Source organism: Larimichthys crocea, chromosome XI, assembly GCF_000972845.2.
Source record: "Larimichthys crocea isolate SSNF chromosome XI, L_crocea_2.0, whole genome shotgun sequence".
Classification (NCBI taxonomy): domain Eukaryota; kingdom Metazoa; phylum Chordata; class Actinopteri; family Sciaenidae; genus Larimichthys; species Larimichthys crocea.
In genome coordinates this window covers 9,127,142-9,154,381 of record NC_040021.1, presented here as the reverse complement: position 1 = coordinate 9,154,381, position 27,240 = coordinate 9,127,142, and the positions used below count along the sequence as shown (strand labels likewise).

General features: G+C 41.2%; 3 protein-coding genes across 4 annotated transcripts in view; 2 read left to right on the top strand and 1 right to left on the bottom strand.

Moving 5' to 3' along the window:
* akap12b (A kinase (PRKA) anchor protein 12b) overlaps positions 1-15,906 on the top strand; it is a 44,839-nt gene extending 28,933 nt beyond the window's left edge. The window contains exons 1-3 of one of the 2 annotated variants that reach the window (XM_019259041.2): positions 3,537-3,859; positions 7,866-12,242; positions 13,498-15,906. In XM_019259041.2, coding sequence (XP_019114586.2) covers positions 3,835-3,859; positions 7,866-12,238 — 4,398 coding nt within the window. In that variant the 5' untranslated portion in view covers positions 3,537-3,834 and the 3' untranslated portion in view covers positions 12,239-12,242; positions 13,498-15,906. Of the gene's footprint in view, positions 1-3,536; positions 3,860-7,865; positions 12,243-13,497 lie in introns of those variants that run through there. The other variant, XM_019259040.2, reaches the window with a different exon arrangement.
* A 465-nt stretch (positions 15,907-16,371) lies between these two features.
* Positions 16,372-25,193, bottom strand: zbtb2b (zinc finger and BTB domain containing 2b). Its single transcript, XM_010745930.3, has 3 exons — positions 24,592-25,193; positions 21,551-21,731; positions 16,372-21,049 (listed from the first exon to the last, which is right to left on the bottom strand). Exons 2-3 carry the CDS (start codon positions 21,721-21,723, stop codon positions 19,633-19,635), a joined length of 1,590 nt encoding a protein of 529 aa, XP_010744232.1. The 5' UTR covers positions 21,724-21,731; positions 24,592-25,193; the 3' UTR covers positions 16,372-19,632.
* esr1 (estrogen receptor 1) overlaps positions 24,546-27,240 on the top strand; it is a gene marked incomplete at its 5' end in the record, with an annotated part of 20,804 nt that continues 18,109 nt past the window's right edge. Inside the window, 1 exon segment of the mRNA NM_001303376.1 lies at positions 24,546-24,562.

Below are 27,240 nucleotides of genomic sequence, written 5' to 3'. Positions count from 1 at the left end.
CCTTCTAAAACAAGTGCTGCTCTTCACCCCAATTTGAAAGCACAGTTTTTGTTGTTTTGTCCTCTACACCAACAGTAACATAAGCTCACATACTTCATCTCAAATGTAATTGTTTCCAGTTGCGTGCAAGGTAGCATAGATTTAATGGAACCCATGGTTTCTCTCTCAACGCTGAAAGCTGTAAACATGATCCTCCATTGTTTTACAGAAAAAATAAACAAAAGATGGTCATGAAACGCTTGAATCTAAGACGTCACAACTACGGTTTTCACCTCATCACGTAACGCACATACTGTACTCTCAGCAAGAAAAGGTGGAAGGATATTGGACGGACTGTGCAGAGTACAGAATCAAGTGGAACTCGAGGAAACGAGCAAAAGGAAGCGGAAGCAGTGATGTCAAGAAATGACTGCGTTTCCTGTCCGACATTCTTATCCATCCCTCTGGCCCACACACAGATGGGAGGAGGGGTGGGATTGGGGGCTTAATAGGATAGAAGAGACAGAGGGGAAAGTGGTGAAGAAGGAGAAGGATTAAAGAGGGCCGGAGTGTGGATTCAGGAGATAAAAACGGTGGTGTGAAAGGAGAGAAAGAGAATCAAAAAATGGAGAAGAAAGGGGAGGTATTGAATAAAAATTCTCTCTGATCTTGGATAGTTTCACACACTCACGGCCCTCGTTTCCCTTTCCTCCAATTATTTCAACATCATCCTATCCAGTTCTTGGAAGAGTAGGAGGCGTTTTCTTCTCTGCTGTCCGATGATGTCATTCACTTCTTTACAGGCAACAAAAAGCCCCTCCACCCAGCGCCCCAACCCCCCACCCAAACCCGACCATTCAAGACCTCTTCTCAAACATTCCTGAACTCAGGCACGTTTTTTGATTCATCGAGATATGTGGGGCGTCAACCCCCCAAGACTTTGCGTGTGTTATTGTGACTTAACTGCAGTTTAAATACAAAATACACTGCCATTCATTTGTGCTGTGATGGCAGCCCATTTAAATTAAATTCACTTTTATCTAATTTATCTGATCTAAGGAAAACAAGGAGGAGACCAAATAGTGACAAGTTAACATGCTGTTTTCTACTTTTACTTCCCCTCAATAGCTCTAAGGTTGTTAAAACCATCTTATTTCAACCTGTCTGACAGTATCATGTACAATTTCAATCAGCTAGTTTAAGTTCTTTACACTAAGTGAAATATTTAAATGAAACATATGGACATATTCCAGATGTTTTGGGCGTAATTTAATTCACATTTCCCCAAAGTTCAACCTGATATATTTGGGATCTTTGGACACTGTGATCTCCACTCAGATGAGCTAATGCAATTAGTTGATTTACAAAACTTAATCGACAAACAAATGTCAAAACTTCTCCAGCTCCAGATAAATGGGTTTTGGACTGTTGACAGACAAAATAACTGCAGACATTCTGCTGACCAAATGATTAATGAAAATAATAATTAAACTTGCACCATTGCTTGAATTACAACAAAGTTATGTGGGCTTGAACAATGTTTGCATGTAGGTTGTTAGTTTATAACAGCGCATGTGAATGTGAAAACATGAATTTAAAGAAATGACACCAGTGTTCGTTTATACTTTCTTAGTAATAAATGAATAGTCCATCCAGTTTGTTTGTTTTTACAAATTTGTAAGGACAAGGCAACATTTAGATATAGTAGATAACAGGATAAATTCAGAGCTGAATTTGTTGATAATCATTTTTTAATAATTTGTCCTAGAACTCCAAGATGAATGTTTATTTTTATGACAGTATTTCCCATACAGTTCAGTGTGGCCTGAAGCTGTGTCTAAATCTCTTAGGATGTATTACAGTCCAGGAATGTGACTGATGTGAGTGAGTCATATGAAGGAAGTTAGGAAGGAAGATGAAGATGTGGGCTGACCCAACAGAGGAACTCTCACCAAACTCTGAATTCCCTACAGTCTGACTCACTGTCCACTCAGCATAATATACAGTACTGTCATAGTGGTTATTGTGGACTATAGTACAGATAGTGAAATACCTACCAGATGAGTCACTGCAATAACAGAAAGCCTCAATGGTGTGTCAGAGTGAACTTCTTAGTAAATGACTGTGATTAAATGAATGACATACCCACGGGATTTCACATTTACTTTGCTGCTGCGTGTTAATGCACATGTGAGATTAATTATATACTTATATTCTAACTTACAGAAGAATCTCCTCCATCCTGTGAAACTTTGTATATTTTATTAGATCTGTACCCCCATGCCCAGCTCCTCTTTTCTCACTCCCACAAGCTCTGATAAAAACCATGAAACCTCCCATTCATGAGCAAAGATCTCGGTATTCACAGCCCTTCAATTCAATGAATCTGTAGAAACTCACAGGAAGTGGTGTTGGATAAAGAGAAACTAAGATGATTTGTCTCGCCCCCAGATTTTCAGGGTTGTCTTGTTGTGACCTGATTTGATTTCAATTGGCTTTCACCTTATAAATCAAGAACTTATCAAGTTTAAGAGTGTCAGATTTGAAAATCACTACTGACACTTCAATAATGTAACACTTGGACGCTTTTATTGATTATTGCAGCTGGACTTATCAATAAATTCCCCACAGTGTTTATAAAGTGCCCACATTTAAAATAATGCATGTAGACCCTTTGGGTGATGGGGGGCTTTCAGACGGTACTTGATTACTGCTGTTATCACCCGTTTGGGAGCCTTCTAGATGGAATTCACACATTCCTCTGGGACAATGCTGAAGTGTGACAGATCTGATTATACTGGTATTTACCTGAGGATTTATCTGCATTCCTTCTAGTCTCTCTCACCCCCTCAGACAAAAGCTGAATTAAATGTGTCTGTATTGGAGTAATTGAGAGGGGCCTATTAACATTCACGGGGGGGGCAGGCGGCAACTTGATGGCACCTAGTTCATGGTTTGGGTTTAGGCCCCCTGGAATGAACTTTGCCTCAAAAAAGAGAGATATTTTTGGGGAGACACTACAGTAAACAAGGTTTTGTGATTTTAAAATATTGAAGAATTTGAACTGAAAACCTCAAAATGCTGAAAAAAACATTTCAAATTAAGAACAAATTAAAAGTTATGTAAGAGTTTGGTCAAAACAAAATCTTGAAATTCCCTGTGGTTTGCCTCTGTCTACATTACATAGCTAGTGACATGAGATATGGATGAGACCCTGGTTGTCTCCTGAAAAAGGGGAGTAGAGGGTAGAGAAGGTGAGGTATTTAAAATGTGAGTGACTGTCTACTGAGGATACACATTTGTATTAAGGCTAGATAAAGAGACCCTTTCAAAAGAAACAAATGTTTGTGTGAAGAATGAAGAATTGAAGGGAATGTAATGTGACGTTTGAACATGTACGATAGTGGACAATAAATTCTTCCTTAAAAGATCACATGATGATCTCAAGTCATCCCGGCTGGACGGTGAGGTCTGAGGGAGGGCGAGTGGATGAGGGGGAGGAAGCGGAGGAGGGGGCTCATTCAGAACAGCTGAAGAAAGGAGAGGGAGGAAGAGGGAGGCAGGGGTGGTCCTAACATGACATGTGTGTCAGTCTGTTGAAATGTGTGTGGAGCCCTCGTTTCTGTTCATACTGGCTGAGAGAAGCGCTGGAAGAAAGAGAGACACAGCTTCTCCCCTCAGACTTCAGAGTTCAGTTCAAACGGAGGAAACCTGGTAGATTTCACTGAGTGTGCAGAGTGAAGGAAAACGACAGAGAACAAATAGATTTTTTTTAAATTGTCTTAATTTTTTTGGTATCTTTTTTTAAGTTGTGTAATTTCTTTTTTGGAGAAAAGTTTTTGGACTTTTATACCAATGCTTGGAACAATAACTCTCACAGGTAAGAGCAATGATTCAATGAATTCTTATTTAATACATTTTAACAATTTAATGTTTACTTAAACTTGGCTAAAAAAATGTGGCTGCAACACTGTTATGTGCCCATATGTTTTGTTATGTTTAAACTTTTCTATTTGATATTATATGCTGACTTTTTCATTCTTTATATGATACTCAGTAGTGCAGTGGTTTCTCCTTACTTGGATGAGCAGAGCTCAGGGCATTGTTGTCCTGAGGGTGTGGTTACTTAGCATTGTAGATGCCCCAGCACGGGCGAGTGGTTTCACTTGGAAATGGGTTTGCTTTGGCCGCTGCAGAGCCTCATTGTGTACAAAAAACATTAAATGATGTGGTTTTATTATTTCGTTACCTTTTGCTTTATCATGAAGAGTTGTGTATCATCAAGTGTTCTTTCATAATTCCTGTGCATCACCAGTTGTAGGACAGGAATAGTCGCACAAAACATCTTCCTCTTTACACTATCACTGTGTTTATCTACTATAGATTACTTTAATTACAGTCTCTGGCTAAAGCCATCTGCTGGTTACCCTGAACTCTGAAGTATACATTTTAAACAACTGCCAAACTTTTTGATGGGAAAAGAATTTCACAGTGACAGCTGCCAGATTTAAATATATGAAGATGTGTTCACAGGAGTATTTTCAAACCCTGCTTTTAACTCATGTCACCATCTGAGCCAGCTCCTTATGTCCCGTCATGTGAAGTGTTTCATTAGATTAGGGTAGGATCCTGATTCCCAGGGGGGTTATTCAGTTTAGCTGCAGAGGATAGAGGAGGAGAAAGGGGCGTATGGAATTAATTACATGCCAAGACCTATTCGTCTTCAGGTTTTATAACTGGGAGTGATGGTTCAGACAGAGCAGGTCTGGAATGTTTTACTTCATGGTGACCTCAGGTTTTGGTTTCTGCATATAAATGGATACAAATGCACAGATATTAGATACACATTTGTGTTTTCTATGTCTTACTGTGGGCCAATTCGTCATACAGTTACATCAGACTTTAACTCAATGTTAATGAGATAAAGGACATAAAGGACAGTGAGTGTTATTAGTGCAGTTAATGTGTAGGATCCCCGGAGCCTCAGAGACACTGACCACATCTTTGCTCCGGGGGGGTGGCCATTAGAAATGGTCGGTTGGGGGAGGGTGTTGAGTGTCTCCTTGCCCTCCTTTTAGCTGATTTCTTTTGTTTAAAGGACCTGTGCTCCAGACAATTACTTACAACAAGGATTTGCATATATTTGGCTTGTTTAGCCCAGCTTGTAAATTAAGAGAATAAATGCCATTCAGTTTTCCAGCTGCCCCCTCAACCCCCTCCTTCAACAACACACAAACCCATGCTAGTGTTGAAACAGCCACAACAAAAAACGTTATCTGATCTCACTGGAGACTGGAGTAGATTTGCAACAATCGCTTTTTGACTGCGGCAGCGATATTTAATAGGAGAGCATCGCCTTACCACATGCTCTCGCACTCACACATAAACAAAGCCTGTCTGCAGCAGAGGGGAGCATTTCAACTATGGATGTGTGTGTCTGAGATATGTAACACCCTCTAAAGTGAGCCAAAGCTTCAAGCTTTAGGGCAGACCCCCCCCTCTCCCTCCCCGCATACCCCACAACCCCGTCCCTTCATCTCTCGACTGTCCCCTTCTCACCCCCTGTAGCCTCACCCCCTCACACCCACATTCTTTCTGGTACAGTCGTTATTCAAAACAGCCACCCTCCTCCCATCACACATTAACCCACTCCCCCAAAAACCAAATCAATCTGGGGATGTTAACAGTTGTGTGTCTGTTAAAAAAAAAAAAGAGCCTGGAAAACAGAGATCAAAAAGACCGGAGAGATGCCAGTAGTCTGTTAAATCAACATGACTCCTATTTTATTATACATGTAGACACACATGGCCTCGTCTGGCTTACTAACAGCCTGACCCCTCCTACACACACACACACACATACACACAAACACAGATGTCTTCATTCAAAAAAAAACGGCACCGGAAGTTCATAGAAAACAGCTTTGAGGAATTGGTGTAATTATGTACTCTAACAGGGATTGTGCTTTTAGACATAGTTGAGCTGAGTTTGTGTTTTTCTTAGATTTTTCTATTAGATGAACATGACACAGATCAGCATTCATATGATGTTTGTGGTTCTTCTGGTGTTGACTTTCTTGCTTCACACCTGTGTGAGTGAACAAACACCTTGAAAATAACACATATGTGTGTGTGTGAGAGCACACTGTCATGTAACATTGATGTATTTCATAAATCACCCAGGACTTTCTTTGATCGTGTTTACATCAGCAAACTTCCTCTAAGCTGCAGTTTGTCTTGATAGTAGTAAAAAAAATCACCCCCCTCTCTTTTATTTTCAGAGGCCAGAGAGGGTTAGAAGGCTATTGTGTTTGCATGTGTGTGTGCCTCGGGAAGGGGGTGGGTCCCCATCCATCCTGCTGTGGTGGAATTTGGGTCAAGGGGATTGGGACTTATTTTAAGGAGGGGTAGTAGTGGAGGGCTTTATTGTTTGGTTTGAATCCTATGGGCACAGTCGAGACAGAGTTTAACTGAAAAACAAATAAACATTCTTGAAGTCTCCTGGCATTTAAATTCAGATTATGTTTAGAGCACCCTGAAATAATTTTCCCACCCAGAGAGTGAACAGCATAGCTCACATTCCTCTCAAGTCAAATCTATGCATAATATACGGGCGTGCCCTCACCAACAAATTAGTGTATGAAAGCACTTTTAGCGCAAAATACTTCATGTTCAGAGAAAGGTTTTACTAATTTCTTCTATTGGTCAAGTTAGACCAATCAAACTCTTGATTGCTTTTCTATTTTAATGCTAAAATATTCTAGGAATGCAGTGCTACTGAGTAAAGGTTGGTGTCTATAATTTAGCGAAAGGATGTGGACAAATGTGGGCGAGTATTTTACATTTTTGTGTGAGACAAGAACACAGTCATCTTTTTTTACAAACTGGATTCAATTTTCATAGCAGATTGCATAATAAAATTGGGAAATCTTTTTTTTGACGTTGTCCTCATACAATTGTGTTCATTGCTTTTGAATTCAAGATTAGATCTAGTTTAGAGCTTCCCATTATTTTAATCATTATATTAGTAACTGACAAGAAAAAGAGACAGTTCCCACAGTAATTCCCACAGTGTGCATGGTTTTAGGGAGTGTGTATTTGTCTTTGTGTTTCCCAGTGTGTGTAATCAGGTAAGCTGATAGCTAGACATTAAAAGTCCTGGGAGTTTGTTTTGAGACTCCAGAGGTATCAGATGTGAGGTTTTCCAGACTGTAGTGAGATCTGAGGAGAAAGTCAAAAAAAAAAAAAAAGAAGAAAAGATTTAGACACTGGCAGGTCGTAATCCCCCCTACGCCTTCCTCTGTCCAAGCACAGATAGACATGACATGACAGACATCATGTGTATTGGTTTCATGCATCTGCGTGTCTCTTATCTCAGCTGCTAGTATGTGATTTGTCTTACATGTGTACCACTTCCATTACTCACAATCATGGAATAAGCGGTCCAGCTTAACTATCAAAAGAAGGTAGAAGACAATACACAATATACCATCACAAAATTATTAATAATACCTAAATCACAACCAGCAGTACTCTCATTGTAAAACATTTTATATTAAGGTTCATTTGGGTATAACTGTTTATTTGCATTAATGTCTAAACTTATTTCTTTGGCATGTTTACAGAGAAGAGGATTAGCTGGACCAAATTGCAATCTGATTGCGATTAAGTAGTCATATGCTTGATAAAATCAGGGTCAGGATCTCAGCAAATACTTTCTGTACAACGTCTCTGATTATCTGCAGATGGCAATGGAACTTTTCGATTATATGAAATTGCATTTGTTTTTAATGGCATTTCTCCCCAGAGTAATAACAGAGATTTTTTTTATTTGATTTGTACTGCTTAGGACAATGACTTGATTGTTTTTTTCCCCTCTCATTTCAGTTGGCCAGCCTGATGGTGTGTCTGTGGCTCAGAAGGAGGAGGCTCCTGATACCGTGGACACCGTCCAGGATGAAGTGGCTGTTCAAGTAAATAGCGAGAAGGTGGAGAAAGAGTCTCCAGATGCCAACGACATCTCTGCTGTTGAGGAGAAAGCTGCAGAGGAGAAACCTGATGATGCCAGTGAAGTGGGCTTTAAGAAGATCTTCCGCTTTGTGGGCTTCAAGTTCACACTAAAGAAGGACAAGAGTGAGGAGAAAGAGCCAGTGAAGCTACTGACAGTCAAAGATAAAGAAGGAGAGGAGGTCAGTGGGACTGATGAACCTACAAAGGTGGTAGAGGCTGCCACTGCTCAGGAAAAGAGCACAGATGAAGAAAAGGAGGCTGATACAGAGGCATCTACTGCTGACGCCGAAGTCAAAGAAGATGGTGATAAAGCTGAAATCACTGATGCCCCAGCTGAAGGCACTGCCACTGAAGCTACTGATGAAGCCATCAAGGAGGAAGGAGCTGAGAAGGAGGCAGAGACTACTCCACCAGTCCAGGAGACCATCTCCCCCTTCAGAAAGCTCTTCAATTCAGGACTCTTCTCTAACCTGAGAAAGAAAGCCAGCATCAAGAAGACAAAAGAGGAGGAAGACAAGGAGGCAGCTGTGGAGGTGGAGACAGCTAAGACAGAAGAAACTGCTGCTGCTGTGGAAGAAAAGGAGGAGAAGGTTGAGGTTGAGCAAGAAACCACAGAGGCAGCACCAGAAACTCCTGAGGAAGAAAAAATAGAGTCCAAGGAGGAGGCGCCAGCTACTCCAGAGGAAGCGAAATCAGAGATCTCCCCAGAGCCTGAAGTCACTGTTGAAACCCCTACTCCTGCAGCAACTACTACTGATGAGACCAAACAAGAAGAGGAAAAGGCCGAACCTAGTGCTGAAGAGGAGAAGGCTCCAGCAGAGGTGACGTCTGAAGCTGAGCTGTTATCATCACAGGAGAAGGCAAAGCCCCAGGGAAGCCCCCTGAAGAAGCTTTTCACCGGTGCTGGCTTGAAGAAGCTCTCAACTAAGAAACAGAAGGCCAAGAAAGATGCTGAGACTAAGCTCACTGAGTCAGGGGAGCAGGCGGCCGAGCAGCTTCAATCCTCCACTGAGTCAACTGAGGCTCCAAAGGCTGACAGTGGGCCCTCATCTCCTGAGGAGTCAGGAGAACATGTCATTTCTGTGGAGGTGACCCAGAATGAGTCTAGCCAGGAGACTGAAGGTGAAGTAGCCTCTGATGGGGAGAAGAAAAAAGAAGGTATCATTGCATGGTCCTCCTTCAAGAAACTAGTAACACCCAAGAAGCGTGTGAAAAGGTCTTCTGAGAGTGATGATGAAGCCACAGGTGAGAAGCCAGCAAAGTCAGCTACTCTGTCCTCATCTGAGAGTGCCCCGTTAGCAGATAAGAGTGTTGAGGAGGAGGAGGCAAAGGAAGATAAGGCAACTGAGGAGGAGCAAAAGACTGAAACCACTGAGAAACTGGTCAGCAGCACTGAGGAGCCCAAAAAGAAAATGGACACCTCTGTCTCCTGGGAGGCCCTAATGTGTATGGGTGGACCGAAAAAGAGGGCAAGGAAGACCTCTGACTCTGACGATGAGGAGACTAAGATTGAAGAGGAATTGCCAGCAGCAGCAGCAGCAGAAGTAGAAGAGGAGAGCAAAACTGAGGCTGCCATTGTCACTTCCCAAAACACAGAGAGTGAGGGAGAAGTGGCTTCCTCACCTGAGCCTTTGACCAGCCCCCCTGAGAGAGAGTCCACCTGGGACACACTGAAACGCATGGTTATGCCAAAGAATAAGGCTAAAGTTGAGGAAAAGCCTGAGGAGTCTGCAGAACAAGTCCAGTCAGACAGTGAACTACCAAAAGAAGAGTCATCTTTCTCTTTGAGGAAGTTCTTGCCTGGTCGCAGAAAGAAGAAGGCTGAAAAACAAGCATCCACTGGCTCAGGTGAGGAGGACTCTGACACCCCAGCTGTGGTTCCTCTCTCAGAGTATGATGAGCAAGTTAAGGCTGAAGCACCAGTTGAATCTGAAGCACCAGCTGAATCTGAAGCACCAGTGGAACCAGCTGCAGTCCAAGTTAAAGTGTCAACTGAAGATAGATCCCCTTCGTGGATCCCAGCCACTGTGGAAGACATTGACGATAAACGTGATGAGCTGAGTGACATTCCAGAGGAGGCTGAGAATGCTGCCACGCCCAAGTCTGTTGACACTGATGTTGCAGAGGATGAAACTGAGGATGACGCTACTCCACCCCCTAAAGCTCCTGAAAGCACAGGGCGCAGACTGTCCACAGCTGAGGTGAAGCCTGTTGCTCCAGCTCCAGCTGCAGAAACTACTCCTGTTCCTCAGGCACCCAATCCAGAGAATGCAGAGGAGGTTACGGAGGGCATTCAGGCCCAAGACAGTGAAATTACACCCACAACATCTGTGTGTGTTGAAGATGTACCAATTGAGGTAGCTTCTGAAAAAATAGAACATGAACTACCAACTGAGAATGCAGAGTCCACGACCAATACCATCCTGCAGGCACATGCTCGTGAAGAGGCCATGGCTATCTGCACTGGCCTAGGAACCAACGAGATTGCCAAAGTAGCTCTGGAGAAACCTGTAATGCCCACCAGAGAGTGTGTTACTGTGACCTGTGATTCTCTTAGCACAGAGGTGTCGCAGGAAGAGAAGCCACCAAGTACCGAGGAAGCCATTGTCACAGAAACTGAAGTGCTGATGGCTCAAGTAAACCAGGTAGACACCACAGAGCTTGAGCCTGCTGTTGAAAAGTCACTGAATGGAGTGGACGTTCAAAAAGCCAGTGAAAGCTGTGAACCTGAGATTGAGATGGTTGGAGTTGTCAACACTGTTCCTGAAGAGTCTGAGGTCCTTCAGCCTACCACCATGAGCGAGAATTCTCCAAAAGTTGTTGTAGTCAGTCCCATTACACCAACATCTGAAGTGGCTGTTTGCACTCTGAGCACAGAAGTCACTGAACCAACCATAGAAACCAAGGAGATGAACGTAGAGATGGAGCAGCTTGCTGCCAACGAAGAAAATACCCCTGTAAAAGAGCTTGTTCAGGCCATATGTGAAACCACAATGGTCACCCTGATGAAGGAGACTGAGTCAGCCCACTCTGTTGTTTTACCAAGTGAGGAGGTTCCTGTTATCACCAAAACAGTGGTCATTTCAGGCCCACTCAGTATGGAATCTGACCAAGTGGAAACATCAGATGTGGTGTCTGAGCCGGTCAGCGATGAACCAATCCAGGTGCAGGAAACCAAGGAGGAGTGTACAGTTATAGAGACTGTGGAGGCCACTGCCGCCGATTCAGAGACCAGTGCAGTCATTGACCAGGCAAGCGAATCGATTGAGGAAATCAAGGAAGACATCCAGCCAGCCAGTGAAATTGAGACTCAGAGCATGGTTGTGGCCCAAGCTGTCATTCAGGATGCCATGGCGAAAGTTTCAGAAGATGCATCTGAACCCAAAAAAACGACCATCCCAACACCAGTGCAGGCTGTAGCAGCAACAGAGAAAGAGGTTGAGATCTCTACAGAGAGCCCTGTTATTACTGAAACCCCTGTCGCTGTCATCTGTGAAAAACCAGCACCAAAGTCACCTCAGTCTCTCTGTGTTGCCATGGAGGTCATTGATGCAATCCCAATAGAGGTAGCAGAGAGCCTTGATGTCACTGTAGAGGAGGAGAAGAAACCAGAAGAAGAGTTGAAGAAAGCTGTGGAGGTTGAAGTAAGTGAAGAAACTGTCGTAGTGGAGGAAGTGGTGGAGATAAAGACAGAGACTGAGACAAGTGAAGAGCTTGTCAAGGAGACGAGTGAAGAGCTTGTCAAGGAGACAAGTGAAGAGCTTGTCAAGGAGGAACAGAGCAAAGAAGACACAGAGGTTCAGGAACCAGATGTAAAAGAAACAGATGAAGAGGTGAAACCACAACCAGAAGAAGCAAAGTCAGAAGCCCCCTCAGAGGAGGAAAAAGAGAAAGTTCTTGAGATCCACCTGCCAGTCCAAGTGGTCTTGCAGACAGCGCAAGTGGTTGAGGAACCGTTGGTGGAAGAAGAGGCTGTAGAGGAGTTTGACAGCAACGGTCCTGTGGTTGAGGACACCAGTGTAAAAGCTGAGAGCAGTGCAAATGAAGACAAACTCCCAACACTGTCCGAAGAACCTCAGGCAGAGGTTTCCGCTCCCAGCCAAGTCACAGAGGCAGAAGCCAGCCAACCAGAGACAGAGAAAACATCATCAGTGAAGTGCGCAGAAGTGATGGCGCAGGTGATCGAGGTGATTGAGGAGGCCGTGAAGGAGATCGAGCCTGTGTCCACAGAAATCACAACAGCATCATGAGCAGGTGAGACCGAACTTCCATCATGGATATGTTTTTCATGGTAACAAATTCAAATAGGTGTAATCAAAAATAGTTCTTAAAAGTGTTTTTTTAGTATTTTGGTAAGATTGGTGATGAAACAGTAAAGACTGAAAAACAGTAGTGATTTTCAAAATTCCTTTGTTGCCCTATCAAACAATCTTCTCATGGTGGCTTTTTTGAAACATCAATGGGTCCTACTTTTATTAGGGAGCAGGAGAGGGGTTTTGCCCACTGGCCAGATGAAAAAGCTTTTGTTCGGGCTATGAGTAACCAGGGGACCTTTGATATCAAAGCAGGAATGCCGCCGTTGACCCCTTCTTTGTAGGCTGGGGTCTTAAAGGGAAGCGGTGTGCGAGGGGCAGATGAACTTGTGCTGAAAGACTGATTATGATTCCTCTGCTCCCTCCTCCTGTTTTCCTTCTATCACAGGCTCAGTATGGAGTCAAGAAACCATGTCGGAGTATGCATTTGTTAGATTCAATTACAAAGCCTCAAAGAGCTTGTGTTTTTTCAGTTATTTTGACGGAATTATATATTTAATATGTACATGAGAGTTATTTAATGTGGAACAATGTTTTTGTGTCAGTCTGATTAACTGATCTGAACAATGAAGAAGAGGCAGAAACTTGGGCTTAGTTCACTTTTATACCATTATTATTATTACCATATAGCAGCCATCTCACTTTAAGTGTGTGCTGTTTCGCATAAACAAGCAGCAAACATACAATGGTGGTAAAGCTGTATATTTTATAGGAAAAAATATCCTATATTTTATCTGCAGCTGCACCAGGCTCAGTGTCTTAAAAAAATAAAGACAAGCTATTTAACCACTTCATCAAACTAATGTTTGAGTCCCTACTCATCCCTACTCCAGTCATGGCTCTTTGTTAAATGACGTGGATTAGACAGTTTATCACTTCCAATACAATAGCTGCATTCACTGGTAAGAGTACATTGTTTGAAGTCATTAATCTCACAAATTGCTGATTCTACTAAAAGGGTCACATCAAAAACAATACATAAATTGAAATTAAAAGAACACCACAAACTGGAGCTGTATTCATGTATTACATTAAATGCTATTATTAGAGCTATTTAATGATATTCTGGTCCTAAAACATAACAAATCAAGGACAGTTATTCCAAGTCTCAAGATGGTTTCCTTTTTTTGCACAGAGAAGAAAACGTTGAGTCTTTTCCCGTTCCTAATGTCTGTTTTTGTGCCTCTTCATCACAGCTGAAGATACAAGACTGATGCCTGGGAGACGCACTGTCTGGACCAGGAAGTGAGTGATGAGGGAGAGAGCGAGAAAGAGAGAGAAAGAAAAAGAGAGAAAGAGGCAGCTCTGTGGTAACACACTGAGACTGGGCTCCGACCATCCCGCCCAGATAGACTGAGTGACTGAGCAACAGCCATTCTCTCCACCTCCCCTTCCACCTGTACTTCAACCCCATCCTGCAGCCCTGTCACAGCAACGTGACGTCCCTCCGCCATATCCTCCCCCACTCACACACACACACACACACACTACAGCATGTCCTGTGCCTCAGAAGCATCCCATCTGGCTTGTAATCTGTGTGATGTACATTCAGTGTCTCAGTGACTTTCCATTGCCCTGGCTGCATAAGACTAAAGTCTGCATCCCGATTGAGTGTGTATCTGTTCATATGTGTGTGTGTGTTTGTATGTGCATAGTAGCAAGAGTGAGATGGTGTCAGAAGGTGAAGAGATGGAGGATTATTATCTTGTATATTGTATTTATATCTTGAGTATTCTTTCATTCACCCCTATGTTTTTATTATTTTATTATTATTTTTCAGTTTTGTTATTTTGTTATTGTATGGACATTGTTGCCTGTTTTTAAAATTCCTATATTGAGCTGTGATACATCAGGTTTTCTTTTGAGCAACATCGTGACATCAATAAATTTGCTATCTTAAAAGATTCAAGGAAAATGTACCAAAACAAAACTGGGACTGTTTCATACAAGTGAACAGTGTATCACAGCGATAATAGTCATATTCAGTGATTATTTCAAGACTCTGTAGCAATTTTAACTAAACCATGGTACAAGTGTGATTCCACTGACAGTAAGTGATAACACTGACTGAAGAAAACAACAAGAGGGAAGAGAGGATGGTGATATGAAGCAGAAATGCACCACATGTTTGATTTTTGGCACAATGTGTTCTCCCTCTGCATCCAAACAAAATAAGCTTCATGTAGATAAGACAAAAAAAAATCACTGCCTGATTTACTGTGAAAAAAAAGACATTGTTACACATTGTTTCATGTAATAATACAATAAAATACTGTTATAACACCCTCATTTGATCATGTGACAGAGGTATTTGGTAAATGGTGACGTGTAAAGGATACATAAATGACAATTTATGACTGGAAGTCATACGGCGTAGACACATGCATATAAGAAACACTTACAAAGAATACCATGTTCACCGTTTCCGAGTTACTGTGTGTGTGACATACTGTATTATTTGTGTGTAGTAGTTTTAAGTTTGACAACACCTTTACTACACTATACAGATATTTCTTGATGAACAGACAGTATATTAACGCCCTCTGTTGCCTACAAAAAGCAGTGCATCCATTAGTATTCAGTCATTGGTGTCATTTTGACTTGTTTTAACAAGGGGACCAAGTATGAAAATATTTGTTCAGTCCAGTCTTATGGTACCTGCTTCCATGTCGTGTTCTTCACCCAGCATGATAGCTCAGGATCATTAAACTGGCACCAGGGAGGATGTAGGCTCACTGAGGATTTAGAGATGCACAGACACTGACTTCATGGTACCAGAGGCAAAAACAAAAGCTCATTTTATTCTTAATTTAAAAGCCAAATTGAGTTAAAATCAATCAGAGTCATGGTCTTTCCATTCCTCACGGGATAAGATATCAGTCGCATCCAATTTCTGATGCATCTACTCTGCTACTTTAAGTCACGCATCAAAGTTAAGTAATAAGGTCAGAGCTAGTTTATTGGCAAAGTGGAAGATTTTTTTTGAGGGAGGAATATTTGAGACATTCCTGGGATCCACTTTTACCACCAAAGCAAACCTGTGACTGTTGGTCACACTGATATTTGTTCATTTCCTACCAAATCTGGCAAACTTTCACTGTGCCAATCATTCAGATATCTTGAGAATTAACTGCTCGTGCTTCAATAATCCATTTGCTGGCTGACACGAGAAGCTCACATTTAACTTAGCTTCATGACCAAACAATCAGGAAGTACCGACCCCTGTTAGGTCACCACTTCTCTTTACTTTCACCGTTGAGGGTGTGTCACTTCCATACTTGCTTTATGTAAAAATAAATGACTTAAATAGAGCGAATTAAAGACTTGCTATTGTAAAGCATTTAGTAGGGGCACGCGCCCACTTCAGTCCTCCCTGCTATTTGTAACACACTTAACTGTGAACCTGTTAACATTTGTACAGATTGTTTACCCACTGTATGTACTTAAAAATCATATTGTTGTAATATTAACTAATATCCTGCAGTCATTTAGCATAACATTCATGTAGCATGGTCTTAGCTGTCTTTTATATTTTCCAAGCTGTTAATAGTAAGGATACAGAAACTTGTCTATATTTCATTCAATAAAGTTAGAGAAAAATGGTGTGCGTTTTGTATTAATGAATCTAAAAAAAAAAACAATCATACAAAAGACATTATATACTGCTGGAGCAAAGATCAAATTTAATGGTGACTCATTAATCCCCCAAAACCCAATTTAGCATTTGTAAGCAGATAAAAGTGCCATATCACATCATATCATATTATTTAATTGTGTCAACTACTATAACTCCTCTTGTGGGCACCCATAAGTGGAGGCTGATGTATTAACAGTTACTGAATGACAATATAATAAAACAGGTTTAATAATGATATATAAATATATAAAATATATATTGTCAAGTTAGAATCATTGACAAATACTGTACATTAATAAACACTTATTTTTTATGTACTTATATTATAAACCATTTATCAAATGTTTATGTAGTGCTTATAAATGCTAAATGGATGAATGTATGGAAGCAGTTTTGTTGAGGTAAAGAAAAGACAAAAAGAAGCACAATTATAAAAAAAACAAAAAAAAAACATGTTTTTATTGTTCATTCTCCACTGAAAAAAGGTTGTTTATACAGAAAATTACTCACATTCCTGAGAACACAGATCGATCACAGCAGATGTCAGATGGGCACTGGGGAGTAAGATCATGGGATGGAAATTAATGATTTTTGTGGAGGAAAGAAAGGACTGTGAATAACGAAACTTCTCACCTTCCTGAGTTACTGAGATGTTTAAACTCACACATACGCACACAACCATTAAGTTACAAGACTGGCGTGGCAGAAGAACAATTACGACTTGAAGTGAGGAAGGTGTGCATATTTCTGTGTATCAATTGAGCTCTGAGAAATGAATGTCAGTAGTACAGCATTTCAATTCCCTCAACAAAACAAACAAAAATCCTTCCCTGTTAGTCAATACTAAACATTTGTAAGATTAAATTCACAGATATGTGTGTTTTTCTATGTGAACAAAAATGTGTTTGAATATAGATTCATGGCAAAGATGGTCATATCATTAGCAACCGCACCACAAAAACACTATGAAAGATATAACTTCGAATCCGACAGCCCTCACTAGACCTGAGTAGACAAATAAGAGAAACAGCTCCATCTAGTCAAACACTGGGCTCATTGCATCAAAGCAGTGACTGCCTTTCAATACTTAGAATACACAATATAGTGTGACTTTAAGTACAAAACCTCCACTTAAACCAAATTGGAACTGGGCCTCATCCTCACTGTCACAGGCTGGGTGAAATTGGCTCAAAAGAAAACAAACACAACTACAAATATTAAACATACTAGGGATGGGCATGTTTCATATTTCCACAAAATGATTAAAATAACTCAAAAGATCCAACATAAGACTACATAATAACAATACATAATTAATGAGGTTTCATGTTTTACAAGTTTGCTTTAAATTTATTATTTTACAAGTTTTCTGAAATGTTAAATTGAGTGACTAGCTGTCAGTGCTGTGTTGGGTGGTAGCATACAAGGATACTAAAACTTGTGTTGGAAGACACAGAGATTTTCTAACCTTATAGGTTGAAAAAATACAGTTGTAGCAATAACATAAAAATGTAGAATTTTATTGTTTTTTTCCACTATAAGGAACAATAACAACACTAAACCTCCCTAAAATGCCTTCATCTTAATATTCTAAACTGTTACAAAACACTTCATCTCTATAAGAAAAAAGTAGTAAGAATTTTGCTCCTGAACAACCTGTATTATGCTACTTGTGCTACTGTTACACTTAGCCAAACATGTCTGTAAAGATTCTTCACAATTTCCAGTCATCAGTAGTTTGATAGAATGCACTTCTTTTATCTCAAACACTTATTATAATAAATAGCATATTTTATATTCCTATAACACATACTGTATGTATCCCGACAGTCGGGTATTTAGAGATATCACCTTATTATTTATTTTTTTATGCAAACAGCTTCTCATTAAGGCGTAACTCTGTGTCATGCCGTCATCCCTGCTCGAGTTTATATGACTGAGAGATGTTGCATTCAAACTCGACTATCTCTGCCTCATATACATTTCCCCATGTTTACCTGCATATTCTTTCCCACGCTGTTTTTTGATAAACGACTTCTCTTGGAACTGCTGCTTCTTTTCCTGATTTGGACAAAGTTTCTCTTTGCACAAAATGAAAAAAGCGGTCAGAAATCGGAGAAGAGACCTTAAAGGTCCAGTGTGCAACATTTAGGAGGATCCATTGGCAAAAACGAAATCAGTATTCTTAAGTAAGTTTTCATTTGTGTATAATCACCTGGAATTAAGAATTGTTATGTTTTTGTTACCTTAGAATGAGTCTTTCATATCTACAGAAAGAGCGAGTCCTCTTCTACAGAGTCTGCCATGTTGCACCATTATTTTTTCACACTGGCTCAAGATGAGGATTTTTTGTGAGTTTCTCAGACACCGTAGTTTGTCCTATACGCTTGGAAGGGGAGAAATATTAAAAATTAAAAATCCTTCACACCGGACTTTTAAAATCCCAAACAATATTAACCTATTTCTTGAAAAAGTTAAAAGATAAATTCATCATGCCCATCCCTAATATATAAACGTTTGCTAAACCAAATGAAATCCATTTATCTATTAACATACAGTACATACAACCTTTGCAATATAAATCTTGTAAATATGGCAATGTATATAAAATTAGAGAAGTATGTCAAACAAAAATTATGGGTTTTTAGGCGTAGATTCAAACAAATTATAAAAGGACGTGATGTGCAGTATTGTACAGGACAGCCTCCCATCAAAGTGTTTCTGAATGGAAGATGTTTCTTCTTTACCATAGAGTTATACAATGTAAGGGAAAATGAATAAAAGTGGCTCAACTGTAAACACAATGACCACCCTTGCTTGTTTTGACCAGTTTCAGTGGCCAAACTCTTATTATGCAGAGTAATTGTGCTTTAATATGGTGTAATGACATAAGAACCATAATCACACTTAGCACAGTCAACAAAACACAGAGTAAAACAACTAAATGGTTGGTGAGAAGGATGCAAATAATAGTCATTACATTTCAAGGTATTCAATCTTCTGAGTCAACCAACACATGAATGGAAGACAAGTGTACTTTCCTGCATATCTACTCAAAAAAAGAGCACAGATTGTCTCAGGTCTGAATATATTGTGTGCTTTTAGCTGGAATTATAATCTATACCTGATGTAAAAATATCAAGAAGAAACAACTCTCATGTACAACACCAGAGGGATTGTTAGTAGTTTGAACCTCTTTGTCTAAGCACACAACCAACTCATCTCATAACCTGCTGTCTCCTCCGGAACCGCCTCAGCTTCCTCTTCCTTTTTACGCTCAAAGTCCGCCTGTGCAGCCTTACCACAACGGTAGCTCTTCAGAAAATATACAGTGTGGTAAAGCCTGACATGTGGGAGTCTAATACCAATGTACACCAACAATAAAATGATGAGATGAGGTACAAGTTAATGGTTATTTCCTCTCCCTCAATGGTAATTCAACGTAGCCTTGAGTGAAACTGCAGAGAGCTATAGGCTATTTATTTTACTATTCAATATACTTTGCGTCATACTCAGGGCCAGCAAATTCCAAATTAAGGTACCAAAAAAAAAAAAAAATTGCTCCAAAAAGTTTTAGTAGATTGAGAAGCACCACCATACATACCCTGACTAACTTCACCTTTAGCTTACCTATTAACCATAATTTAGAAAATAAACAAACATGTTAAAAAGGACAAAATACACAGCTTTGGCACTACTCTACGAGGATTTCCTCAGTCTTTATGGGTTCCAGTGGGGTGCCAGAGTTGGACAAATCAGAGCCTTCATCTTTGGAAAACTCTTCACGCTGGAGCAGCATCCCTGCACCACTGTTTCCCTGCAGCCCCACTAATCCCCCCTGGGTGAAGCACAAGTGTTTGATCACCTCATTGGGACTGGAGAAGGTGGTCGCACAAATGTTACACTTGTAAGGCTTTGACGAGCCCAAGAACATCGCATCCATCTGGCTACTGTCGTCGCCTGCGGCACACAGCTCCATGCTCTGTCGGTCCACCATGGTGTAGGTGTCCGCCCCCTGGTTCAAGCACACATGGCGTGCTGCCTGGTTGGCCCGGCAGAAGCTCTTGCCGCAAGCGCTGCATTTGAAGGGCTTGCCCGTGTGGATGTACATATGTTCACGCCAGTGGCTCTTCTGAATAAACTTGCGCCCACAGGTGGAGCACTCATACTTCCGCCGCTTCACTTCCCTGTCCAGGTCGGCACTCTCCAGGTTGTCGATGTCCGCAATGTCTGACGGAGGTGGTGTGTCTGCCTGAGAATTTAATCCTCCTAACCCCCAGCTGGACGTGGAGACCTCTGCTCGGGGAGAGTCCGAGTTGGTACCTGAAACAGGCGTCTGCTCGCTGTCACTGATTATCTCTACTGCTGTAGTAGAAGCTGAGGCACTTGACCCCATCTTGCTTCCCTTAATGACCCCCTCTACCTCTAGCATGCTATGCTCTCCAGGCATGACAGGTGAGAGTGCATTGCTGGTCTCAGCTGGCACCTGCTGCAAAGCCTGGGTATGTTGGAGGAGATGCTCTCTCAACATGCTTCTCTGGGTGAATCGGCTCCTGCACAGATGGCAGGAGTAATGCTTCCTAAAGGAAGAACTTCTCTTCATGATACTGGGTTTTACATGGAGGATGGCATTGGCTGAGGAGGCATCTGCACTCAGCAAATCCATTCCGACCTCCTCAACTGTAGGCTTGGTGCCACTGGTTGAGGCCTCCATGTCAAGTGGTGAGGAAGCAAGCTTGGACGGTAAGGAATTTGCGTATGAAGCCGTAGCAGCTGCCGTGGACGGATACTTCCCTTCTGAGCTGATTTGCTCCATATCAAATGGTGAGGAAAGCTGCCGCCGAGCGGGCACCCTGGCTGAAAGCGCTACCTGTTGGTCAGAGATCTGGATGCCGTAGAGGGAGGTGGAAAGGTTGATGCTGTGCTCAGGGTGTGAATACACAGACTGGCTGGCCTCCTGCAAGAGTGGATAGGCATGAAGAAATCGGACCCCCTGCTCCAGCCGTGCAGGGTCGATCAACTGGGGTGCAAGCTTGCCTGTGTACATCAAGTTGAGGAGGTAGCTGAAGATATCTGGCTGTATGTCAGCAGCCTTTAGGCGCACACAGTCACTGAAAAACAAAGACATTACAGTTAACTTGTGCCAACAATGTCCATATTAAAAATAATAACAGATAATGTTTTACATTATAAATAGCAGCACCAGTTCAGTTGTCCTTTGTTATATGAGGAAAACATGTTTAAGTTACAGGTTGTTGAATACATTTTTTTGGGCCTATACATCCTTTGGTGAGGAAACTGCGTCATAACACATTATCAGGGCACCACAGACACAATGTTTTGATCTTCATGTGCTTACAGACCGTCCAATTTGTCACCTCAATCCGTTCCATTGATTGAACAATGACATTAGTTGTGGGTCATCACACTAAATAGATTTAGATACAGTTCAGCGCTCAACTACAGAGAAAGAAGCCTTGACTTGGTGCCTGTATGTTTTGGCAGCTGTAGTGGGTGTTGGGTAAATTCTCTGATGTGACAGCAACAAAAAGTATTTTAGTTTGGAAACAGAGCTTGTGTCAGATGCCAGTATTACTGCATTTCTCTCATACCTGTCCTGGTGGATGAAGAGCATTCTGAAGTAGTTGGAGAAGGCAGCGAGGACAGCTTTGTGGGCTTTGAAGAAGACATCTCCTATAGCCACAGTGCAGTCGCACAGAAAGCCAAACTCCCTCTGAGCGTTAAGCTGCTGCAGCAGGATAAGACCATGGTTGGCCAACTCCATTCTTCAACCTGCACAAAGGCGCACAGACACACACACACACAAGCAGCAATGAGTTTCCTGTCTGGAAGGAGACCATAGTTTATTGTGACCACAGAGAGTCAGGCTGACAGTGGTGATCTAACGACCTTCTAAAGGCTGACTTAACACAGCAGTAAAGAATCATTTTATGACACTGGAGACAATTTGTCTAGCACTACTGTCAAAGAAATACTGGTACGGCTCAGCAAAACAACAAACATCTTGGTTGAATTAGTTCATTGCATTGCACAAGTTGTTATCTGGGCATGTTTTGCAATGGTAATTATGAGTTGTTGTTTTTTTTAAAGTGCATTTTTGTGAATTCAAATTTCTTCCAGAACATGGAAATGTTCTCATTCTGAATGAACTCTGAACCACAGTTTTAACCATTAAGACAGGATGAAACATTTGCATGCATCCATCAGTGACCAACAAAAGTGTTCAGGCTGTTTCCTATACAGGCTGCCTTAATAGCCTTTAAACCAGCTGTGTACACAGACAGAGATGGTTCCCTATTGACAATTTCAAGAATACCATTCCCACACAATCTCTTTCTAGGGTTAAGATGGTGGTACTGTTGGGACTAAACATGAAAGAAAAATACAGTGTCTATACTATTCTATATATAAACCTCTAATGTGTCATTTATTCCTCCTGCTTCACTAGAAATACACTCTTATTGATCTACAGAAGGTTTTCCTGGAGCTTTTTTATCCTTACAGCTCTTGTCTGTGTGGCTGGTTCCAATGGAGCCCAAGCCATCCAAACTCAATCTCAAGGGACATTTCAGAGGTTTTTGCACATTCTGCTGACCAATGAGATGGGTGTTGCTGACCCTAAAAGGTCACTGAAGGACTACAAGGGCTTCAGGCCATCACATGATCAGGGTTATGGGTGTCGACACACATTCCTAAAGCAGAACTGGTTCTACCCCCCTTCCAGTGGAGAGTGGAAACAGCCCCGTGGGCAGGGTGAATCTCCTTTCTCCAACACTTTCTCCACACCACACGATCCGGGAAATGTATGAAGATGGATGATGACAGATGATATACATCAACCAAATTACCTCAGATTGTCTGAAATGGATAACTCTGCATGTATTCTGCAGGTTACAAAAACACAGACCTCTGCACACATGTATTTCATCAGAGAGGTCAGAGTGCAAAGATGCTGGCACTGCAGCACTCCAGGAAAAGGCTAGGTTTCCGTATCTTATGCAAGGGGGATACAGCAACAGCAGGCACTGAAGATGTTAAATACCCATCAGCCACGATCTTGTCAGTAGCCAATTTATTAAATAATTCAGTCTACTACAACAGTCCAGGAATAAAGCTTACCCTCATAAAAAAGAGTTTCAATCATTTTTTTAGGCTGTAGTTTGTGGTGATGTTGACTTGTATTAGGAGGTGTTTCTAATATATTATCCAACTCATTTATATCAGTGAGTATAAACTAACATTTAATCATAAACAGAAAATTCACCAGCCACTATTTTGGTAATTGCTAAAATGTTGAGCACAGTGCGGTCCCGGTTAAACCTCTCAAATGTGAAATTTGATGCTTTGAGGCAGTGAACACATTTCAATGTGTCATGAATATGTCACCCTAGTTCATTAGAAATTACAATGATCTAACATAGAATATCATCAGCAGATTTAATCAATGTCTAAAATGGTAATTACGTTTCAGCCACAAACTAAACACCTCTCATAATAACGCCAGTTATGTCAAGACGGATAGACGTTAATAGATGAGATTTAACACAGTAGGGCTGTTGGTTTTATATAGAAGTACCTAAAAAAAAGCAACTGAGTGTACTCATCTCGTCAGTGAAACCAACAGTGGTTGCACTGCCGCTTTTGCTTGGTTCCTACTTTGTCATCACAACTCATCAGTTGCTGTGTTGTGCATCAGGCAAGAGACATGCACTTTAATTTGTGACAGAAGATGTGTCAGATCTAAACAGTTTTTAAATCCCATAAGAATATCAACCCATTTGCTTCTCCTGGAAGATCAATGCCTTTTCATTGCACCAAGAGCCTTGGTACCCTGGGTACATCACAGCACAATTATTTTAAATGACATATCCCATACTGTCTTTGATAGTAGGCTCCAGAAAACGTGCATGCCTACAGGTCAGCCTATAAGCCTCCAGCATGGTGCCTTGGTGGCTGCACAGATCTTTAAAATTGAAAATAATATGAGTATGCGCCGTGATTCAGCATCATACTACTGTTGATCATGTGAATTCAACCTCATTTCACATGATAGAGCCGGATCCCACAGTACGTTACCATGTGTTGATCGCTACTAACTTGTTTGCAACAATAAAGCACCGCCCCTGATGAGAGATGTAGACACGTGGAACAGTTACTTCCGTAGTGAGATTTTCTGTTATTCTGAAAATACACCGTTAAAACCGCCCGCGAGGGAAGCATGTGAGGACGGTAAACACGCGAGGAGGACAAAACGGTTCAATAACGCGGATAGAAAATAAGAGCTGGGGTGTATGAAGCATTTTAACATGGGGGAGAGAGAGAGAGAGGTGGGGGCATACAAAACGAGCGCGCCTTGTCGGACTCCTGCCTCGGGTCTCTCTCGGTCGCTGTTGCTAGTAGCGCGAGAAAAACGGACATGCATTGCACGCACGCGGATGGGCGCGCGCGCACACACACAACACACACACACACACGAGCCGGAAAGCGAGCGCGAGAGACGCAAGGGGGATGGGGTTAGTCACGAACGCGTTTCTTTTAACTTCCCCGTGACAACAGATAGCCAAAGCGGCACACACAAGTAACCAAATAACGTAACACCACCGGTGAGTATGTAGCTGAAAACAAGCCGTACCTGCACTCCGCTTAAAAAACCGTGGAGTTTGCCGTTCTTGTCGCCGTTTGTTTGTTTGTTACCGGGTGTCGGGGGGTTGGAGGACTCCGTCCGTCCGTCCTCTCTCTCTGGGCTCGCAGCAGCTTGTACTGTTCCTCGCAAACGCAGCATTCGTTGGCGGCGGAGAGGGTCGTCCGTCGCTGTTTTCCGGTTAGGGGTTTTACGTTACAATCACATGACTGTGGGTAAAAAACCAGCCAAAAAAAAAAAAAAAAAAAACAGCCGTTGTAAAAAATCCGTTGAGCAAAGGGGCGGTTGAGTTCACGTTAATTTCCCGCACTGTGTAACCGCCGTGAGATCAACCCCCGCTTTTTTTTTTTTCTGTTTGACAGCCGGTGGCGACTTTTAAGTTAAACAGCCAAACGGATCATGTTGACTCTCCGGACACGGACAGTTAACCGCTCTGCCGTTAACGACACGTTAAACATAAAGTGTGTCCGTGAATGTAACGCGGACTCCCGCCCTGTGTCACTGAAATAACGAAAATAACATTTTGCTTTGCCAACATTTGTGTCACATTTGCATCTGATTTTTTTTTTTTTTTTACACATTATAAAGAAAGTATACACACATTCAATACATTTCAAACATTTTCAGATCACATTATCACAATATTAAAGCTTTATTAACACTTTTTTTTTGGTGGTTATGGCTTTATAACACAAATAATAAAAGCTTTATTCTATCCTTATTAGCGTTTCGCCTTTTTAACTTCTATATAACTAATAAGTAATAGACACAAAGGTCAACAACAACAAAACAATACAAAAAAATGAGGTCACTACTGTGACTACTGTACAATATTATCATAATTGAAAAAAAAGGTTTTTATTTATGTAAAATAGAACATTTCAACAAGTTTTTAGTATCAGTGAATGTTTTTTTATAAGTATGTTTAGTAAGATTTTATTATCCAAAAAAAGTGTAAGTAGAGCCTGACAAAAACAGTGATTTACCTCTTGATTATCTTTTAATTATTCAGTCTGTCACTGAGATCATACTTTTGGTTACGGTGTGATGTGAAACGTGCTAAAAAACCCTTAAACTTAAAAATGATCAAGCTTCTGTTTTTAGGGGACAGTTTTTTTTATTTTTTATCTTATCCTAGGCCAATGTGTGACAGCAGGATGCGAATTATCTGTGCAAATAAGGGAAACCAGCACATTCTCCCTTCCTTTGGCAAAGTTGTTGCTGTTGATATGCCCATCCATTTTGTTTCACAAGCATAGCACCTAATTCCCACAGCAACTTTCATTTACTGTATATTTAAAGATATTCAATACAACCTGTGTGTTTGATCGTTCATACCAGGTTATACTGGTCACTGAAGTAAAATACAGGTTTGTTGTTTGTACTTATCACCATAACTACAACATTTTTGTTTTGATGTCAGATATTGGTAGCAGTTTTTAACTGTTACACTCATTTCTGAGTAAAAGAATGAAAAAAATGCCAGAGAGATATAAATTGATAGAAATATATACAAAAAAACTTTTACTTAACAAGTGAGTTGTTAAGTGGTGTGCATAGTAACCTGTGTTCACGCTTGCATGCCAGAGCCAAGTAGTGTCAGACATACTGCCTTATAACCTTGAATAATCATGCTAACCACAAACATGTTTTTTATGACTTGTAGTTTCTGTGTAAAATTAGTAATTACTCACGTTGCTGTACACCCTTAATGAGTTCTTAAGTTAGAGCTGTTATTTTTGTGATCTCAACCACGGGTTGTCTGAATATAAAGAAATACCAGTAAAAGGAAGCAGCGGAGGTCTTGGAAAATAGATTTCGACCAAACCACACATGTGTGTCTCTGGAGGCACAGGAAGTGTAGGAGGACCTTTTTTTTTTTTTTTTTTTTTACAAATGCACTTTGGAGTCACACAATTTTTTGTCATCACATGTTGTCATCAGTGAGTTGGTGGATGTTGTCCCTTAGTGTAAACAACCACACACACACACACAGACCCGTCATTACAGAGCTGCACTTTAGCCTCAGGACAGGAGGTCCACAGCAGAACCAGACTAAGCAAGTTGTGGCTCTCTGAAAACGCTTGCTAGGCAGGCGGAGAATGGGTGGAGAGTATTTCTGTAAAAGGAGACGGGAGACATGGGAGGGGGCAGAAATGCCTATGTAACACGGCCTGAGGACCTTAAAGTCTGTCCTGTCAACAAACAACAGATCTGATCATGTCCACAATTTTACTGAAACTAAATTAGCTAATGAAAATTTAGGCCCGTGGGGGTACATAATGCTTCACAAACAAACATTGATTGAGACCACAGTTAGAGCAATAGTAGATGGTAATGACTACAGAACAAAAGCATGTTTACTTTGCAGAAAGCCCCACAGCAGGGGTTTATTGAAAGAAGCAGGCTCACTGTTTTCATCAGTGAAATCAATACATTCCTATCAGGAGATTTTTATAAAGCTCCTGTCAAACTTCATCCTCTCAACCTTTCTTTTGTTTCTTTTTCTCAAGACATTTTAAATTCAAAAGAGATGCAGACTAGACTTTCACATGACCTGCTGCTGACACTGTTTTCAACTAAATTGATTTTATCTGCAGTAATCCATTTTTAAAACCAACAACTCATTCTGCATGAAAC

Excerpts from the sequence above, each read along its gene's own strand:
- zbtb2b (XM_010745930.3), bottom strand. The coding sequence starts at position 21,723 with ATGGAGTTGGCCAACCATGGTCTTATCCTGCTGCAGCAGCTTAACGCT. Across the intron at positions 21,050-21,550 it reads CTCTTCATCCACCAGGACAG|TGACTGTGTGCGCCTAAAGG; the intron begins GTATGAGAGAAA and ends TTTGTTTTTCAG.